Genomic DNA, 18,528 nt, shown 5'->3' with positions numbered 1-18,528 from the left:
AAATGGAGACTGGTTTCTTGCCTTAAGGAATACATTGCCTTGCCTGTTGGAGCCTAGATGTTGACATGTAACAGAGCTGGCAGCAGGATGGTGGTTGACACAGCCAATTCTAATGGGCCGTTTCAGCCCGTGGTCCTTTTGCGTATTAGAGGTGACTTATTGTGCGTGGGGGAGAGAATCGCGACCCTCTGACGAGCTAATAAATAGCTATTGTGGCCCTAGGATAAGGGGCGCAGGACGTCCTTTGTAGCCCCATCCCCTTCGGTTTGTCACAGCCGCAGTAAAAGGAGATTGAAACCCCCTTTCTGTTAAATGTGTTTTGGGAAGCTCTAAGTATTCGTAGAGGCATTGCATGCATAGTTAAAAGCAGGGTTTACTGCTTTCTGCCGTGACTCTCCCATCCCTCTTTCAAGCTATGCTGATGTCAAAGGATGTGAAGTCACTACCCCAGAAAGGTACTGTGTTGGGGGAGGGAAGAGCCAAGTTCTTGCTATAGTTTCTATAGAATGAGGGCAACGGTTGATATGTTTCAAAGCCTTTTTTGTGTGAATTGGTCAGATAAGTCTCCTTTAAAATTCACTGTAGCTTCTACTTGTTTGGAAGTGTTGTTGGGGAGAAAAGGGGGTGAAACGTATTCAGTATCACTAAGGTTGGAAGAGACCTCAAAGATCATCGAGTCCAACCTGTCACCACAGACCTCATGACTAGAGTAGGGAGGACACTAGTGCCCACTGCAGGCTTGAACTCACGACCTTCCCATTAAGGGTCTTATGTGCCACCAACTGAGCCACAAATCACGTAGGACAAGATGTGACATTTATTATGAAAGTATCCTTTATGCATTCAGAAAACATTTCCTAGAAGAGATGTGGCTCAGCTTCAGCAAGCAAGCTCTTATATGCCTACCACTTCATGCAGTTCTGAATGTTCAATTTCTTAACAGAATTACATTCTTTCTATTTTATAGAATGAGTTCACTGCAAATCTACATTTGATATAATTCATTGGGAAAATGTGCTTTGGTATGACATTTCTACATCATACTGTGTGTCTCTTTTTTGCAGTTTGTAAAATTTTGCATTGCTATAGATTTTTGTGTGTGTGTATTTTTTTAGCCGTCTGTTAACCACCCAAGCTTGTTCTTTTGTTTTTTTTATTTAAGTTGGATTTGGCTTAGAACTTTTTATGAAAGCAGAATGTGTGTTAGCTGGGATCAGCACACCTTGAGCAGTGGCATTCATATGCAAGAAATACAAAACACAGGTAGCTGATACCTTTCTTAATTACTTTTGCTTCTCACCTTTCATTGGTATAGGCTAGACGTTAGTTCTGAAAGGAGTATTTTTTCATTAATTTATACACTGAAAAAAAAATGCTTTAAAAGTTAAAAAAAAAATAATTCCACAACTGTTCAAAAGCCTTTTCCTTTAAGCAGTAGCACTGGCCTTCATGTATTAAAAAAGGTGATTTCCCATGACCTTTTAGAAGAGCCTTTTCCTCCTCTGAAGTGGGATTGAATGTATCCTAGAAGAGACTGTTGATGAGGGCTTTGTTGCAGAAATTAACACTGAAAAGATGGAACAGAAGAACAGATACCTTATACATCCAGAGGATGATGAATAGAGCAATTTGAATAAAAGTTTATTTTGCTTCATTTCTGTTACAAAAATCAGATTTTAGAAGATTTCTAAGTTCAGCTGCAATTAACTGATTTCACTTCTTTTTAAACAGGTGTCAAACATAAAAGCGAACAGCATTCCTGCCCCAGCCCAACTATCTAAAATCAAAGTACCAGCACCACAGACAGTACTGAAGAAAGAAAAGTGGCAGAGTTCTTCAAGGTTTAATGTTAGCAATAACAGGGAGCTTCAAAAACTGCCAGCTTTAAAGTGTATGTCTTTCTAATTTAGAATGACTTGCGGGGGTTCTTGGGCATAAGACAGAAAAACATCTTGCCTATCATACTTGTTACATCTGGTGAATATAGATTATGTATCAAGTATACACATGTGCAAACTTGCACATACTCCTATGCTCAAATGTGCTGGGCATTTTTTCTTTTCTTTCATTCCTAATATGAGGATTTCAGTGTGTTGCCTTTTGGCAGTCTCTATGGGAAATATCAGTGAGTTTCTTAAACCTAGAAAAGTCTGTGAAAGTATATTCACACATTACATATAAAAGAAGAATATTTGGGCTAAGTAAAACATTGGTCTGTCCGCAGCGCAGCATGCTCAAACCCTGCTTTGTTTGTACAGCCATCTCTTGGCACTGTGAGAAGACTTGGTGTCATAGTTTGGGCTAGGTGCCCTCTGCTACAGGGGTGTTTCCTGTGTCCAGAAGTCCATCCCAGTGGGTGGACTCAGGAAGTTAGGTATTTCTACCATAATACCTTGCACCACTATAAATTTTGTGGTGGGGTCTGGCACTTCCTCTTTCCTTCCCTCTCCGAGACTTGGTAACTGGGGGAGAGATCTCCCGGCCATGGGCCTGATTGGGCCCAAGGCCACTGGGGGATGGGCAGTCTCAGGCCTGGCCAGCTGAGACTAGCCCAGCAGAGGGAGGGGGAAGAAGGAGCCCTGGGGGTTTTGGATGCACCCTCAGGTGGGGATGGGATCTTTCTTTGTCACTGCGCTTTGGGTTTTCTGTAACATTCACTGCTTTCTATTTAAACTTTCATCACTTTTGCAATCCGTTTGTCTGAGTCGTTATTTCTGCCTGTGGTGGGGAGGGGATCTGCCCCAACCCATTACACTTGGTCTGTTGCTGTTTAGTGGCCTGATTTTTCTGAGTATGGGTCAAGCAGAGTGGCATCATTGTAGTAATTATTAATTTTTCCTTTGTCAATTTGTGACCCTTTGTGATCTTTTAGAATTGTATTTTCTGCTGTTTGTTATGGAAAGATAATTGATACATTTTTCTCCTACTAACATGGCTTTTATCATCTTTATTTTAGCTCCTGGTAGATACATGTTGGCACAGTGTGTTTATGGTAGTTCGTAGTCGTGTGAGGGTAGCATTTTCCATGTGTGGTCAGATGGACTGATCTATTGCTTATGAACATATTGCTTGCTCTGAAGGTTTATTTAAAAAAACAACCAACTAAATCTATTTTGAAGTGTGATGCTTACTACCTTCCAGCATTGTACTGTTCAAGTCTGATAAATAGCTGGAATATTGGGTAGTACAGTTGTAAGCAATGTGGAAAGAGTCAAGGGATAAGACTTTCTTTTTTTTCCCTCCAGTCATTGTTTTCTTGATATAATGCATTAGTGATTTCTGAAATTGAGAAATGTGACTTCTCAGCCCATGTGAATTATACTTCTTTTCACAAGGAGCTGCAACATATTTCTCTTCACCCAGACACCACTTTCACAAAAGGAATGTGAAGTGTCTGTCATGTTACTAGCATAGTGTAGATAAAGATGCTGCTTAATTTTTTTTCAAGACTTAACTCTTGTATATTTAACTAATGAATTTCAATCAATTTTATTAGATTTGTGAATAACAAAATTTAGCACTACAGACCATCAAGAATACTCGACTTTTAAGCTGACATAGTAGATTTGTGCACAAGCTGTGACATCCAGGGTATGGAATAGAATAGAATTAACCAGGTTGGAAAAGACCTTTGAGATCATCGAGTCCAACCTATCACCCAACACCGTCTAATCAACTAAACCACGGCACCAAATGCCCCATCCAGTCTCTTCCTAAATACCTCCAGTGATGGTGACTCCACCACCTCCCTGGGCAGCACATTCCAATAGGCAATCACTCCTTCTGTGAAGAACATCTTCCTAACATCCAGCCTAAACCTCCCCTGGCACAGCTTGAGACTGTGTCCTCTTGTTCTGGTGCTGGATGCCTGGGAGAAGAGACCAATCCCACCTGGCTACAACCTCCCTTCAGGTAGTTGTAGATAGCAATCAGGTCTCCTCTGAGCCTTCTCTTTTCCAGGCTAAGCAGCCCCAGCTCCCTCAGCCTCTCCTCATAGGGCTTGTGCTCCAAACCCCTCCCCAGCTTTGTTGCCCTTCTCTGGACACGTTCCAGCAACTCAACATCTTTCCTAAACTGAGGGGCCCAGAACTGGACATAAGAGTGTGACATAAGCAAAGAACACTGAATTAGGTTTTTTTTCTGTTTGGTGGGTTTTATTTAATTTTTAATAAAGAAGTTATACATACAGCCTCATCAACTGTCATCACCTTTTGAACAAAAACTGAGCCACGAAGAAAAACATTTATTACTTGATCTTGGCTCCATTGTGTCCTTTTTTGAATAGTGTGTAGTGCCCAGGACTGTCAGCTCAGAAAGACTGGAACTCAGCATACAATTAGAGGCAGTGAACAGTATGCTGGAAAAGAGAAAAATGAGTGCAGATGGGAGAGGGGAGGAAAGTAATCCATTTTACAATGTGTAAGGCATAGTTTTAGATTTGTTTCCCTCTTGTGTCTATTGCACTTTAAACTAGTAGGCCAGTGAAGTGCAGAAGGCATCCTGCTTGGACTTGGAGGCAGCAAGGGGGAGAAAGTAGTAAAAAAACTCACTAGGTCTTAAAAACTTTTCAAGGTATGTGCTGAGAATGTTACAACATTTTTGACACCTCATACTTAGATATGAAGAAATGGTTACAAGTATTGTATGTAGGCATTATATTTGCCTTTCAGTCTGTAATCACTCCCCCCAACTCTCAAATGAATTCAAATAAGAGATCCTGAGCTTATCTCTTGTTGATGTCTGATGTTGTACGTGTGTCCTCTGGCTATCAAGGGTCAAACTTTGTCATGAAATGCTGGTGCAAACGCTGATCTAGTTATGGGTAGTAATTATTGTCATTAATAATAAAGCTATGTCCAGTCTCATGGATCATAGCAGGTATCTAATTGCCGTGCTCACTCATGACTTAATTCCCATTGTTCAGGTTGCTGAGCACGTTGTTGGCCAGTCACCGTGTTTTCTTAATGTGTACACAGGTACATGATGTGCATTCTGTGGATCAAGTGAAGCTGGGAAACTTTCTTTTTGGACAGCTTTAAGTGTGTTCTCTGTGTCTGGACAGGAGTTAAAGTGAAGTGGCAGGCTGTAATTTAAAGGACTGAGATGATTAAGTGTCGCTGTAGAGGGGTCGGGGTATGGATAAGGTGACGGTCTGTGCAACAAGAATCAAACATAAGCAGAGCATATAGAAGGCCAAAACATGACTGATTTATTTCAGCACACAACTCATATATTGTGTGTATCGTTAGTGTGGCTGCCTGCAATTGGTTAATGAACTTTTGTCAAGATTCTCATGGGTCAGCAATAGCATTGCTATAGTTACTTGTTAAGCTAGTCCAGGTGGCCTCCCATCTTACCTTGCCGTTTCTCATTCCCACTCAGTCTGTCCAGGGAGTTTCCAGATTCCCATGGTGGCACAGAGATGTTTTCTCACCAGAGCTCTCCTGAGAGTTCACAGATACATCACAGTCCCCCACAATTCCCCCTTTTTGTTTTTCTGTTACAAATGTTGCTTTGATCATCTGCTGCAGGGCCCTTTACAACAGATTAATCAAACAGGGCAACATCAATAACATTACAATCACGAGTACAATAACTCGGTCTTAACAATCGAAAGAAACCAGCCAGAAAATCCCCATCCTTTAAACAATCCTCAAATCCTTGACAATCATGACCCTGAACTAATAGCAAAAATTCTATCACACCCCTATTTTACAAAGGAGCATATTGAACAGAACCCATGCCAGGCAATAGTTAAAATACACTAAGAAACACACACACAAAATATTCTTTTTGAGCTCAAAGGTTCAGTCTTCTCGGTAATGTCCTTCCATCTGTTCACCAGAACACCCACCAAGCAGGTGTTGAAAGGAGTCACAGGTGTTGTTACCAAGAGGCACAGCGTATCTTGTTTCAGGATGTTAGCAAGTGTGACCCACACATTCTTCTGAGGTAGCTTTGGAATCTGCATAACTCTTGCAACAGTCAGTGTCCAGAGGGTGATGAAAACGCTGGTGGAACCCATCTTGCTGGAACCTAGTGTGGTCCAGAATCTGTTGAGACACAAGCATACCCTTGTCCCCAAGTTATTAAGTCACAAGGGTCAGACCACTGACCTGTTTGCAGATCCCGAATCCTGACTTTAGCTCCTGAGGGCACCCCACCGGTGGTAGCCAAGGAGCCAAAGTGATGCAGTATCGGGGGGTCCAGAGAATCACCAGAAATTGCAAAAAATTTAGAACATACATAGCTTTGTTCAATCGAGCTTCTGGAGGATCCCCTACCATTCCCCCTTTTTGTTTTTGCAACAGTTGTTTTAATGTGCCATGTGTGCGTTCAACAATGCCTTGTCCAGTGGGAGAATGAGGGATACCTGTAATATGAGTTATACCCCATGATTGCAAAAATGAGTTAACCTTTGCAGACACGTATGCTGGACCATTGTCTGTTTTTATCTGAAGAGGAACTCCAGCAGTAGAAAAAGCTCGCTGCCAATGACGAATAACATCTTTGGCAGTCTCTCCTATGTGAGCAGTAGCAATGATGACCGAGGAAAATGTATCAATAGACACATGAACAAATTTTAACCTACCAAATTCAGCAATGTGAGTAACATCTGTCTGCCAGATCTGGAGGGCTCGCAACCCTCTAGGGTTAGTACCAGAACAGTGAGGAATATGCTGGCCCTGACAATCAGGACATGCATCAGCACTAACTCGAGCTTCAGCATTGGACAACTGAAATTGCCATTTTAGAGCACGATAACATTGATGAAAAAATTGATGAGAAGCTATTGCTTGTTGTTTGATATTTGGGATTGGTCCCATTGCTACACCCGACACAAGTGCATCTGCTTTTGCATTCCCCTCCACCAAAATATGCAAAACTTAATAAAGAGCACATAGTTTTTGAATCTCAGTCCATAACAGTTTTAAAACTCCAAAATCTTCTCCTGATTAACATGACCAAGGACAGCTTTATCTAAACGTTGCACTAATCCAGCCACATAGGCTGAACCAGTAACAATGTTTACAGGACAGGAAAACTGCTGAAATACCATAGTCACAGCCCTTAATTCAACAATCTGAGGAGAGCCTTCTTGGTATTCCATGCTGTTTTGCCATCGATCATCATCATACCATACGATAGCTGCTTTTCCTGTTTTTCCTGAGCCGTCAGTGAACACTGTGGGACCAAGCACGGGGTTAGATTGACTCAATTGTTTTTGTGAAAATTGAATTTGTCCACCCATTTTTATTAATGGATGGGAAGGCAGATGATAGCCAATTTGACCTGTATAATTTGCCATTGCTGCTTGTAGTGCTGGACTGTTAGCAAGGCACCAATCAAAATATTTGCTTTGCACTGGTATCACAATTTTTTCTGGATCCCTTGCCAACAATTCTACACAGCGAGCTCTTGTTTTCATAATAATTTGAGCCAAAAGCTCAAACAGTCCAGGAGCCGTTTTCTTGGTTTTAAAAGGTAAAAATGCCCACTCTAAAACATGAAGAGGATCTTGCCAGTCAGAATTCCACTGTGCAAGCATTGCAAAAAGTATCAGATCATCTATTAGAACAAACACCTGAACCAATACAGCCAAATCAATTCTCCATACATGCTTTTTATGAATGGCCTGTTCTACTTCTTCAATTACCTGCTTTGCTTCTGGAGTTAAAACTCGTGGTGCAGAAATGTCTGAGTCCCCTGTTAATAATTCTAAGAGTGGTTGCAATTTGGAGGATGTCAACCCTAGATAAGGTCGCACCCAATTAGTCATTCCTGCTACTTTCTGGACATCATTCAAGGTTTTTACATTTATTTGCAACTGAATTGGTTGAGGAATTACTGTTTGATCTAATACTTTCATGTCCAGGTACAACCATGGCTGTTGACATTGTATTTTTTCTGGAGCAATCACTAATCCACAATTTTGTAGTGATTTTTGCGCCTCAGTTTCCATTTCAGCCAGCATTGTTTGTGAAGGAGCTGCTAATAAGATGTCATCCATATAGTAGCCTAGTGGAAACACAGCCCAGACAGGACTTAATGCTTTTGCCACAAACCACTGACAAATAGTTGGTGAGTTTTTCATACGTTGAGGTAGAACCTTCCACTGATACCTTTTGGCTGGTCCACTGTTGTTCACTGAGGACACCGTAAATGCAAATTTCTCTGTGTCCTGTTTAGCAAGAGGAATAGTGAAGAAACAATCTTTCAGATCTATTATCACAATTTCCCATTGCGTTGGTATCATGGTTGGTGAAGGCAACCCTGGCTGCAAAGCCCCCATAGTAGCCATCACCTCATTGATCTTTCTCAGATCATGTAACAAATGCCATTTGCCTGATATCTTTTTTATCACAAACACAAGTGTGTTCCAAGGACTGTGTGACGTTTCTATGTGTCCCACAGCTAACTGTTCCTCAACCAAAAGGTGCAGGGCAGTGAGCTTTTCATGGGTGAGGGGCCATTGGTCCACCCAGACAGGCTTTTCTGTTAGCCATGTTAATGCCAGTGTGGGTTGCGTAATGCCCTGCATTGCAATGACCCCTAGCAAAAATCTGTTGTGATTTTCACTCACCACTGCCCCAAACAGTCTCTTCCCCATAGATTAAGGGGTGCTGTGGTCACATATGGTCTAATAGTAGCCTTTTGTCCCTCAGGGTTGGTAATCACTACAGGTTTAGCACTCATAAAACTGTTAGCAACCCCACCAAGTCCTACCACACTCATGTTATTTGATACCAGTGGCCAGGCAGGAGGCCAGCTACGCTGCACAGTGATGGTAATATCTGCTCCTGTGTCCAGTGGTCCTGTGACTTGTATCTGTGCAGGAGTAGCACGGTCCATGGAGAGCATTCAGGTCATTTGTGGTCTCTTCTCAGTGATTGTCTGAGACCATAACACTGCGGGTGGTCCTGTCTATCCAAATCCTTTTTCACCATGGATAGTCTGCTCTGTTCTGGAAACATGACTCACAAAAAGGTACAAGTTGAGCAATTCAAGTCCCTTTAGGAATTGTTACAGGTGGTGTTGCAGTAGATATTAATGCACATATTTGCCCAACATAATCAGCATCAATTACCCCTACATGTATGTCTATTCCTTGAAGGGTGCCACTAGATCGTCCTATTAATAAAGCACTGAGCCTGTTACCAATTGGCCCCCATGCATTTAAAGGCACCTTGTGTGTCTTTGTGTCTGAAATAGTTATTACGTCAGCTGTGGATACATCCATCCCTGCTGATTCCCTTGTGCTGGCTGATAATTTGTCACACAAGGTTGGACCTGCTGGGCTGGCTATGCCCCGGTTGGAAATGGATTGCTGATATTGGGGGGCATTTGTGTCATCACGCGCCCTTTCGCGTGCTTTTTCCCATTTCCCTGCAAAGGCTGACCACTTGCATGACATTTAGATTTGCAGTGTTTGGCATAATGACCAGGTTTACCACAACGAGCACAAGAAGAATTTTTCAAGTCAACTCCCAGCTGTGCTTTCACTTGCTTACAATTAGCTTTCACATGTCCCTCTTTCTCACAGCTGAAACACCTTACTGGGCCTCCTGATTTTATGGCAGCTGCAAGTGCAGTCATCTTAAAATCAGTGCTGCCAACCTTTGAACAGGCTGTTACCATATCAGCTACAGATGGTTCACCTGGCAATGCTTCAATAATTTTTTGGCAGTCAGCATTTGCATTGTCTTTTGCTAATTGACGACACAAAATTTGCCTGAGATTCTTATCATCAACTTGTTTCTCAATAGCAGCAGAAATCCTCTCCACAAACTGCAGAAATGGTTCCTTAGGCTCTTGTTTAATAACTGTATATTGAGGACGTGGAGATGCAAGTTCCATCGTCATGAGAATTGCAGACATGCCTATTCTTTGACTCCGTTCCAGTAAGGATGGATGTCAGTGAGCTTGCGTGTTAGGATTAGAAAACACAGGTCCTGTGCCCATGAAAGCATCTGCCCCCACACCTCGCAGAACATCATTTTGATCTCTTTGCGTGTTTTGTATTGCAGCCTTTTCAGCTATTTTTTTCCAGCTAGTTTCAAATACTGAGTACTGAACAAGCTGAAAAATTATCTGCACAAGGTGATGAATATCAAATGGACACAGCAAATCAATGTCTATAATATGCAAAAGCTGCATAGTTTCACTGGAATTAACACCATACTTTGCTACTGTGGATCGCAAATCCTGTATGAATTTCCAACCCAAAACCTGATGACTATCCTGCTGCCCCAATCCCAGAACCACTTTTTCCACAGGGAAAGCATAGGATCATCTGAAACACCCATAGGAGAAGAATTCTTCTCTGTTCTAATGGATATATGTGGCGCATCCAAGATTTCCACCAAACCCCAGTTACCCACAGCAGCAGCTTGCTGGCGAACTTGCTGCCAAAATTGCGCTGCCAAACGTGGAGTAACAGTCACACTACAGGGGGGCAAGGCCCACGGTGCAGACTGACGCCCTCAGTTCTCAACATTCTTTCTCGTGGCCACAGTCACGCTATGATTTACAGCTTCCCCCTCATTTTCGTCCTTGCTATCAGATGGCAGAGGGGCTAATTGCTGTTGTAAAGGCAGTTGTTGGTGTGAAGTCTGTAGATTATTACGCTGATTACATTCCTCCTTTTTACATATCCTTTCAGCTGTTCTCTCAGAGATTGATAAGCCAGTGGCATTTTTGCAAAGTCCAATTCATTGGGAACTTAAGTTGATCATTAGGAGAAAGATGTTTCTCAGCAGCGCTTGTTATGTGTTGCGCTGTTGCATCTACTCCTGAGCAGCCAGACGAGGCCGGGCTAGAGGGTGCCAGCATGTCCTCTACTGATCTATTCATTTCCCCCATAGCCAAATCATTCCCTTCCTCTTCTTCCTCCTCTTGCTCCTGTGTAAGATCTTTCAGTGCATCATGAAGCAGGCGCCAGGTAATTGCCATATCAACCAGTTGCTTGTCTCCTTTCGAGATAGCATCCCACAAGTAACTACCTAGCTTGTGCCAGGCAGGAACGCTGAAGGCTGTCATGGAGGAAGGCTCAAAACCTTGCTGCTTGCCCATAAGAGTAATTTTCTTAAGTCAAAATCATTAACTTTTAGACCCCTGCGTTTCAATAATGATTTCCAGGTTCCAAGGACTAAGTCCTCATCTTTTGTTAATTTCTGACCCATTATGTTCCCTGTGGCTCACCTACCTCACCCAGGCAGGTGTCAAAGTTCAGGTCCGGACCAAAAGGCAGTATCCCACTGCTCTCAGCTACACTGGGCTCTGTCACCGTTGCCACATGCACCTGCAGCCCAAAAATCTTCAGTGACAAATGGTGACCCCCGACGTGAAGACCCAAGTTAAAGTGGACTGGCAGGCTGTAATTTAAAGGACTGAGATGATTAAATGTTGTTGTAGAGGGGTTGGGGTATGGATAAGGTGACGGTCTGTGCAACAAGAATCAAACACAAGCAGAGCATATAGAAGGCCAAAAAGTGACTGATTTATTTCAGCACACAACTCATATATTGTGTGTATTGTTAGTGTGGCTGCCTGCAATTGGTTAATGAACTTTTGTCAAGATTCTCATGGGTCAGCGATAGCATTGCTGTAGTTACTTGTTAAGCTAGTCCAGGTGGCCTCCCATCTTACCTTGCTGTTTCTCATTCCCACTCAGTCTGTCCAGGGAGTTTCCAGATTCCCATGGTAGCACAGAGATGTTTTCTCACCAGAGCTCTTCCGAGAGTTCACAGATACATCACAGTCCCCCACAATTAAGGCAGACTTGACTTACATAAAGGCTAGGAAGAATGTAGCATTCCTTCAGGATAGCTGTGTTTAACCAGCTTTTAAACTGCAATTACTTAACAACAAATGGCCATATTTCTATAGCTACAGTACCTGGGAAACTTTTCTATCTGTAGTAGACCAAAAGATGTGTATTTTCTTCATCAGTGTTCAGTTTGCTATGGCATAGTGTAATGTGCGTTTCGTGAAATTTATTTTATGCAACATAGGCAGAATGGGGTTGGTTTTGCATACTTAAAGGTCTGTATTGGATCCGTGAAAGCTTGTAACTGGTAAGCTCTGAATGGCCCACAGTGTTGCTGAGATAACTACCTTGCTTCTGTGCCATGGGGCTGGAGTTAAGGTCAGTGGATCATTTGAAATAGTGGGAAGGGAATGGAGGAGCTTCGGAGTATGTTTACATCAGGGTTTCTTGTAGGAAATACTATTTGATCTTCAGTCATGCTGTGAACTTTCTCTAGAGCATTGCACAGAAGTGCTTAATATAGGCTTCTGGAAATACCAGTCTGTTTGCCTGGGTGACTGGTATTGGTGTGGTATGGTTTATATTCTTTGGAGTAGCTTACGATTTACATTAGTACACCTCCACTTCATTGGGAAAACGGAAGAGCTGGATAACTCTGATAATGCAAAAAGAAAGGGAAATAAATTATGAGTTAAGAGGCTCTAATAATAAAGATGAACGTAGAAAAGAAAAGTCTCTGGTGCAATTGATTTGTGAAGCATTGAGATCCATATATTAACAAAGCTGCAAACCAGCAAAGCTCCCTGCAGCACAATGCAATGCAGCCTGATTTAATTCATGTGGAATAGGTGGCTTGTCTTCCCACAGATAACTCTGAGACATCTCTGGAGAAATGCCTTGAGAATTGTGTCAAATATCTTGAAAATACATTAACCTGTTTCCATCTGTTTATTGGGAAAAAAATTACTGCTTAACCTAAAGCTGTGTTTTGTTTTGTGATTTCAAAACTTGCAGATTAATGCTTTGGTTATATCAGAGATAAATGGCAAAGGGTGTTTCATCTTTCAGAAACTAACCAGTTACTTTGTAACTTGGGATATATTAAAATTGTTTGAGAATTAAAGGATGTGTCCTTGTATTTGGGTAAAGGGATTTTAATTTGTGTAAGAAATAAACAGCAGAAGTGTTCAATATGCCTATTTAATAAATATATGTTAAAGGTACCATATCTGAATTTGTGTGTGCTTGTATTGCACTAATGCACTGAAGTATGGGTTCTTTGCAACTGCTTACTTCAACTTTATGCAACAGGCTTGAATTTGTTGTTAAGTTACAGATTTTTTTTAAAAAAATGGTTAATTAGCAAATAATTCCACAGCATCTATGATTTAGTTTCTGTGCTAGCATTTATTTCTGATGATGTTGATAAATTAATGTCACTTTAGTTCTTGATTCTAGGTTACCTCTATGAACTTCTGTCACCCAAATACATTATATACTGGAAAAACCTCCGGTGCTTGAGTACATGCTGTATGTCTACTACTCATCTAGTAGTGTTCATTCAGCTCTGAAAGGAAACTTTTCAGAGTGTGATCATAGAATGGCCCAGGCTGGAAGGGGGAATGGATTGAAGGTTGAGGAGGGCAGATTTGGAGTGGAGCTTGGGAGGAAATTGTTTGGAGTGGGGGTGGTGAGAGCCTGGAGCAGGTTGCCCAGGGAGGTGCTGGCTGCCCCCTCCCTGGAGGTGTTAAGGGGCAGGTTGGATGAGGGCTTGAGCAGCCTGGTGTGGTGGAAGGTGTCTGTGGCCATGGCAGGGGGTTGGAGCTGTCTGATCTTTGGGGTCCCTTCCAGCTCAAAGCATTCTCTGAATGCTTGAATTTGGACACTTAGCAGAACTGCAATGAAGGAAACTTGAAATAAGCAAAGTTGTGGAACTGGCTGTGAGCCCAGGGGGTTGGGTGTGAGTTTGGAAGCTGTTCGGACCTCAGTTGCCTGTACTTGAGCTCAGGATCTGCTTTTGAGCTTAGTTGCTGGTTGTGAGCTTGGGGGCTGGGTGTGAGCTTGGGAAGTGGTTCTGACTTTAGCTGCTGGTTCTTGAGCTTGAGGTCTGGATGTAAACTTAGGCGCTGGGTCTTGAGCTTGGGGCCTGGTTCTGCATTTCTGATCTGGATTCTTGTGCTTGGGAGCAGTCTTTGACGTTAGTTCCTGGTTCTTGAGCTTGGGGGCTGAGTGTGAGCTTGATCCCTGACTTGAATTTAAAATGTGAGAGCTCTGACCTCCAGGATCACTGCCTCACCAACACTGGAGAGAAGCGTTTCACCTGTGCTGACTGCAGGCAGAGCTTCAGCAGGCGCTCTAACCTCACCATCCACTGCCGCATCCACACCGGTGAGAGGTCGTACAGCTGGGACTGCGGCAAGAGCTTCACTCTGACGTGCAACCTCATCCTGCACCGCAGTGTACACAGCACTGAGGCGGCCTTCACCTGTAGGGACTGCGGCAAGAGCTTCAAACACAGTTCAATCATCACCATCCACCATCGCATCCATACCAGAGGGTTGTTCCCCTGTGCTGAGTGCGGCAAGAGCTTCACCACAAGCACTTTGTCGATCTGACACCAACTCACCCACAGTGGTGACAAACAGTACAGCTGTGCCGACTACGGCAAGAGCTTCATTCAGACCTCTGCCCTCTGCCAGCACCACAGCACTGAGAAGGCCTTCACCTGCAGGGACTACGGCAAGAGCTTCAGTCGGAACTCCATGCTCACCATCCACCGCCGCATCCACACTGGAGAGAAGCGGGTCCCGTTCCATCTGCAGCCAGAGCTTCACCAGCCTCACCATCCACCGCCACACACACTGGTGAAAGGTTGTACAGCTGTGCTGACTGTGGCAAGACATTGACTCACAAGTCTACCCCTACCCAGCCCTGCAGTGCATACAGCACTGAGAAGTCCTTCAGTTGCAGGGACTATGGCAAAAGCTTCAAACACAGTTCTAGCCTCACCATCGACTGCCACATCCACACTGGAGAGGAGCTGTTTCCCTGTGCTGAGTGCTGTAAGAGCTTCACCAACAGCTACAAACTCATCCAGCATCAGATCATCCACAATGATGACAACCCGTACAGCTGTGCCTACTGTGGCAAGAACTTCACTGACAACTTCCACCTTACCCAGCACTGTCGTGTGCACACCAGAGAGAAGTCTTTTACCTGTGCTGACTGTGGTGAGAGCTTCACCCAGAAGGGATACTTCACCAATCATTGCTGCAGCCACACCAGTGACCAGGCCATAGTATGGAGGAGGCACAAACAGATCCACCCAGGGTCTCTTGGGGTAGTCCTAACCTGCCTGAGAGAGCCTTTATAGCAGATTGAACCAAAATCGCCTCTTTTTCCCCTGCATTTCTCAGAGGCTGGGGTCTCCAGCAGGAACAAACACCTCCTGCCCTTCTGAACAGCAATTAGTGCTGATGAGAACAATTACACTGCTGAGTCAGCACAGCCAGAGCTGCTGTTGGAGCTGGGCTGAGCTTTACCAGGGTTTGTCTGGTCCTTCCCCAATTTGTGTCTCCCTGGGGTAAAAATCCCTCTGTCCATTGCCCAGTTGTGTCAATGCAAAACCAAAGTTATCCAAATCCTGTTTGCTTTTATTTCAGACATTTCTGCCCACAATGCCCAAATGATGAGGGCATTTGTTCCCTAGGAATGGGGCTGGAGCTGTGTGTCCAGTTCAGAGAAGTCAAAGTGAGGTTGTCAGAAGAGTCTTGAGCGTGTCTTGCTGGAAGTGTTCTCAGGGACATCTCAGCATGTTTTCATTTTGTCAAAAGATGTTAGATGTTCGGGGGGGTCTGGAGGGTACTAGGATTGATTTTCAGAATCTTTGGAGGGTGTAGAGGGGATCTTAGGGAGGTCTTTGGAAGCCCTTGGAAAGCTTCTGTCAACTTTCCACTTAGGGACTTTGCTGCAATCCAGTAATCCTTGGGCTTCCAAGAGACTTCTCCCTAGCTCAGCAGTGTTGCTGATGGATTCCTGCTGATCTGGGGCTTCCCTCAGCCTTTCCATCTACCCAGAAGTGGGAAGAGATTTCTTTGAGTGTTGAGGAGTTTTCAGGAGCTTTAAGAGTGTAAAGAATGAAATCACTGCAAGAAAGGATGCTGTGCCTCAGCATAGTGCCCAGAAATGCTCCCCCAGGATGTTTGTCTTACACTTGGCTCTGAACTTAGCTCTGCAGCTCTAAGCAGTGTGCCTGGCAGAACCGTGAACTGTTGCTATGCCAGCTGGAGCTGGCTGAGCTGCTGCACAAATCCACAAGTTCTGTGGTCAAGATGCTGCATTGGGAGCTGAAAGTGCCTGTGCAAATGTCATGGTCTTCAGCTGGAGAGACCTCTCCCCACAAATAACTGCCACAGGCACAGTTTGGAGCTATCCAATGTGCAAAGTACCCCAGAAGGGCACTTGGGCAAGGAACTGTCAAGCAGCTGTGACCATTTGACACTGTGCCTTTAAGAACAAGCAGTGCTGAGACACTGGCTAACTGTTTTCAGTACTAGAACCAAAACATTCTGATATTCTAAACGAATTTCATTGGTGGGTGGACAAAATTGTGAAGCAGTTGAATTTTTTTTTTCCTCAGTTCAGTTTCGTTGGGGAGTTGGGGAGTTTGGTGTTTCAGCCTGTTCTCCCTGCCTGCTTCTTCTGTGAACTGCTGGAGTTGGCCTTCAGATAAGCAAAAATTAATCCTGCATGGGCTTTTGAAGCTTACTAACAACTCTTTTCCTTAGTAACTTGCCTTTCTCTCTCTCTAACCCCTTTTTGGGGAAAAAGGGAGGTAGGGGGGGAGAGAGGGGGTTCCAAGGAGGGGATCCCTCCCTCAGGGAGGGATTTTTGTTGTGTTACTTCTCTTTGCTGTATATTTCTGTGTATATATTGTAAATACCTGTATATATTGTGTTATATATAACCTGCTTTCCATATATGCTTGTAAATATATAGCTTGCTCTTTTGACTGGGCTAGTTGTGGTTTCTTACTCTGTGGAGGAGGGAGAGCTAAGCCCTCTCTCAACCTACCACAGCAGCTAAGGAAGTGCAACTGCAGGTGGAACTGGGAAACTCTCAAACTGTGAGAGCAACTTGGGTGTGTGGAGCTGCCCCACTGCAGGAAGCCTTTAGGGCTGGTGAGACAGCACTGGATGCCAGGTGGTGCTGATCCCTTGCTTTAGAATTCCCTGCTTCTCCTCCTTTCCTGTCCTGCAGCTGCTGTTCTGCAAACAAGGGCAGCTGCTGGGCTGTGTGTAGAGCCTCTGATTCTCTGCTGACCAACTCCAAGCTGCAAAACTGTTTTCCTGTGTGAGCCAAGAACAACATCCTGCATGAGCCAGAGGTGCTGGCATCTTTGATTGGAGCATGCTTTAGTTTGTACACAGGGCTGGATTCTACTGGTGCCATGAATCAATGGGAGAGGGAAGAAAGTCTATCAAAATGAGGTACTTTGGGCAAGAGAGATTGGGTTAGGGACTTCCACTCCTGTTAGCTACTTCTTCTGTTAAGGGCTTCTGGGCCTTGTGATGTTAAGGACAAAGACTCTGTCATGCTGGTGACTCTGCAATGCTGTAATAAAGGACTTGTGAGAGGACTCCTGAGGTTCTCTACCCTGTGCCCTTCTGGCATCTCATGATACCAGCAGGGGGTTGGTCCATTTGTCAGGCCAGAGGGCACCCTGTTCTCAGGGGGTACAACTCCATCAGCACCCCAAAACAGTGGTACAACATCTGGCATCTGAGTGTGGATGGCCGCCTGGAAGGTGTCAAGAGAAGAAGACATCCAGTGAGGAATCTGTGGCTGATCCTGGAGAAGGACTCCGAGCATGCAGGTGTTTGTCACCATCTCCCTGCTGGACAGGAGAGCTGAGCAGCCACAGGAATCCTTTTCAAACAGTACAGGGCTCTGTGCTTTTGGGGTTTTGCAGGTCGGGAGGACTCCTGGGGGGCAGGGATTGAGGCAGGATCATGCTCTCGTGAGCATGCTCGGGAGAGAGCCTGACATCAGCCATGGGAGATTTAAATCCCGGCTGGGCTGTGCGCACGGCGCCATTTTGGCTTGATAGCCAATAGCCTTTCGGCTGCTTGCAAAAAAAAAAAAAATCATTTTTTTTTTGTTTTTGTTTTTGTTTTCATTCATATGTTGCACCATGGTCGTTACTTGGACCAAGGGTAGAAAAACAGCATCTACCCAGACAGAGTTGTTTCTCCAGCATGCTGGAGTCCAGGCTGCCAGCTGCAGAGAGTGCTTCAGCCTGGCAGTTGGAATAGAGGGAGAGGGAGAGGACACCTGTGTCAGGTGTGAGCAGGTGAACTTTCTCCTCAGCCTAGTGGCTGAGCTGAAGGATGAAGTGGCCGAGCTGAAGGAGGAGGTGTCTAAGCTCAGGTCAATAAGGGAAAGCGAAAGGGAGTTAGATTTTTGGGAGAAGGCTCTGCACATCTCCCCTTCTGAGGGAAGGGCCCCTGGAAACGGAGAGGGATGGACACAAGTCCCTGCCAGGGGTGCCAAGAGAAATCCACCCCAGCCCTCTCCACCTCTTCTACTGCCCTTGCATAATAAGTATGAGGCCCTGCAGGCCAAGGACAGTGGGGATGTGAGGGCTGAGGAGCAGCCATCCAGAGGGGAGACCAAGGCCAAGCAGTCCCCACCGGCTGTAACGACCAGCTCTGGAGAGGAGCCTAAGGCCAAGCCTAAGGCCAAGCAGTCCCCACCCG

The 18,528-nt window shown here is 44.4% G+C and overlaps 1 protein-coding gene across 1 annotated transcript; it reads left to right on the top strand.

The window, feature by feature from the left end:
• Positions 1-12,131: 12,131 nt before the first annotated feature.
• LOC104307968 (zinc finger protein 239-like) lies at positions 12,132-15,544 on the top strand. Its single transcript, XM_009909084.2, has 5 exons — positions 12,132-12,148; positions 14,106-14,345; positions 14,403-14,574; positions 14,700-15,000; positions 15,480-15,544. The coding sequence occupies exons 1-5, from the start codon at positions 12,132-12,134 to the stop codon at positions 15,542-15,544; spliced, it is 795 nt and encodes a 264-aa protein (XP_009907386.2).
• The last annotated feature ends 2,984 nt before the right edge of the window (positions 15,545-18,528 follow it).

Source organism: Dryobates pubescens, chromosome 16 (assembly GCF_014839835.1).
Source record: "Dryobates pubescens isolate bDryPub1 chromosome 16, bDryPub1.pri, whole genome shotgun sequence".
NCBI lineage: Eukaryota > Metazoa > Chordata > Aves > Piciformes > Picidae > Dryobates > Dryobates pubescens.
This window is presented reverse-complemented; position numbering and strand designations above follow the sequence as displayed.